This window comes from Electrona antarctica, assembly GCF_951216825.1.
Source record: "Electrona antarctica genome assembly, contig: scaffold_692, whole genome shotgun sequence".
Classification (NCBI taxonomy): Eukaryota; Metazoa; Chordata; class Actinopteri; order Myctophiformes; family Myctophidae; genus Electrona; species Electrona antarctica.
The window spans coordinates 6,033-7,638 of record NW_027637159.1 but is presented as its reverse complement, the minus strand read 5'-3'; the positions used below and the strand labels follow the sequence as shown (position 1 = coordinate 7,638).

The window sequence follows — 1,606 nt, the reverse complement described above, 5'->3', positions numbered from 1 at the left end:
TATGGGTTGGTAAAGCGCCCCTCACTTCACACGGGTGTGATTTTTTTAAGCATTTTTTTTTTTTTTAAGATATTTTATTTTATTTATTTTTTATTTTTTGCATTTATTGATAGACATACAGTAGCTAGACAGGAAACGGGGAGAGAGATGGGGGGGTGGGGGGTCACGCAGCAAAGGTCGTCGGGACCGGGACTCGAACCCGCAACATGATGCTGGCAGGCTGGATTAACAGCCTATAGGTGTCCGGACCGCTAGGCCAGCCAGGGCCAGTATTACTCTAATCCAGTCAACTCGTTTATTCTGCTGTCTGCCGTCGCGGCTGCCAGTTCCCACCTGACGTTGTGTGGGAGTTGGGACTGCTCCAGACCGTGGCGAATGACCGCCAGCTTGCAGAACGTCTTCAGAGTGGGGTCGGGGTCGAAGATGTACAGGTCAGCAAGTGGGAGGCGTCTGTGATCTCCAAAGACAACGACGCTGTCTCCCCGGGTGCACGTGTATTTCATCGGACGCGGTTCGACCTTCTTCTTCCAGGAGAAGGTCTCTGGACTGAATTCCCACACGTCGTTGAAGTTCTCGACCCCGTTGCGGCCGCCGGATATGTACAGCTTTCCATCGCAGGTGAACGCCGAATGAGAATGTTTTTCTGGACGAGGATTTGCAGCTGCTGCGTTCGACCAGAGGTTGGTCTCGGTGTCAAACACTCTGATGCTGTCGTAGCAGACCGCTAGGCCCCTCCAGCCCCCGAACACAAACATCCTTGTCCCGAGGACAACAGAGTGGTGTTGTGAAACAGGAGGTGGAGTTCCTCTGGCGTCAATTAAAGTCCAGACCATTGTGCTGGTGTCCAACTTGTACATGTCATTAGTGCATCCGGTCATCTGGGGGATTCCTCCGTGGATAAACATTACCTTCCCCAAGACACAGGCCGAGTGGTACCACCTCGCCCCGGGAACGGTCCCATGAACCATGGGGTTGAGCCATCTGTGGGCGTCCACATCGAATGCATAAAGCGTGTGGCTGTAAGGAAGACCCCCCCAGATGTAGACGGCCCCTCCTATCAGCACGGCCGTGTGGCCGTGGAGCGACCCGGAGGGAACCTCGACGTGACGATTTCCTCTCGTCATCAGAGGTTCCATCCAGCGCAAAGAAGACGTGTTGAACACGCGAAATTCCAACGTTTGCTTTTTGTTGCGGCTCTCTCCGGCTCTGTTCCTTTGGAGGCCAAAGGAATAATGCTGGTCCGTCGCCGCTGCAGACGCCCGCTTTGGTCTGTTTGCTTTGCAAACGGTCCAACACAACATGCCTGTCTACCTGTCTACCTGTCTGTGTATATAGCTCTGTCTCTCTCTCTCTCTCTGGACATGTAGGGTAACTTTGAACCCAGCGCATCTTATATATTCCTGGGGTGACGTCACACACAACGAACACTGTTGCCATGCCTGCTTTAACAGCCCCATTTTGTGAGCCCCTGCCCGCAGTGTCCATACATAAAACATAAAAAAGAAAATCACACCCGTGTGAACTGAGTGGTGTAAGGTCTTATATAGCCTGATCAGCTGTGGTCTGACGTAATGTCTGACGTAATGAAATCACACCCGTGTGAACT

At 52.4% G+C, this 1,606-nt stretch overlaps 1 protein-coding gene across 1 annotated transcript; it reads right to left on the bottom strand.

Moving 5' to 3' along the window:
* Nucleotides 1-272: 272 nt before the first annotated feature.
* Nucleotides 273-1,301, bottom strand: LOC306919104 (kelch domain-containing protein 3-like; the record flags this gene model as incomplete). The annotated part of the gene is made up of 2 exons (XM_079531938.1): nucleotides 273-756; nucleotides 850-1,301. The coding sequence occupies 2 exons, from the start codon at nucleotides 1,299-1,301 to the stop codon at nucleotides 273-275; spliced, it is 936 nt and encodes a 311-aa protein (XP_079388064.1).
* Nucleotides 1,302-1,606: the final 305 nt, after the last annotated feature.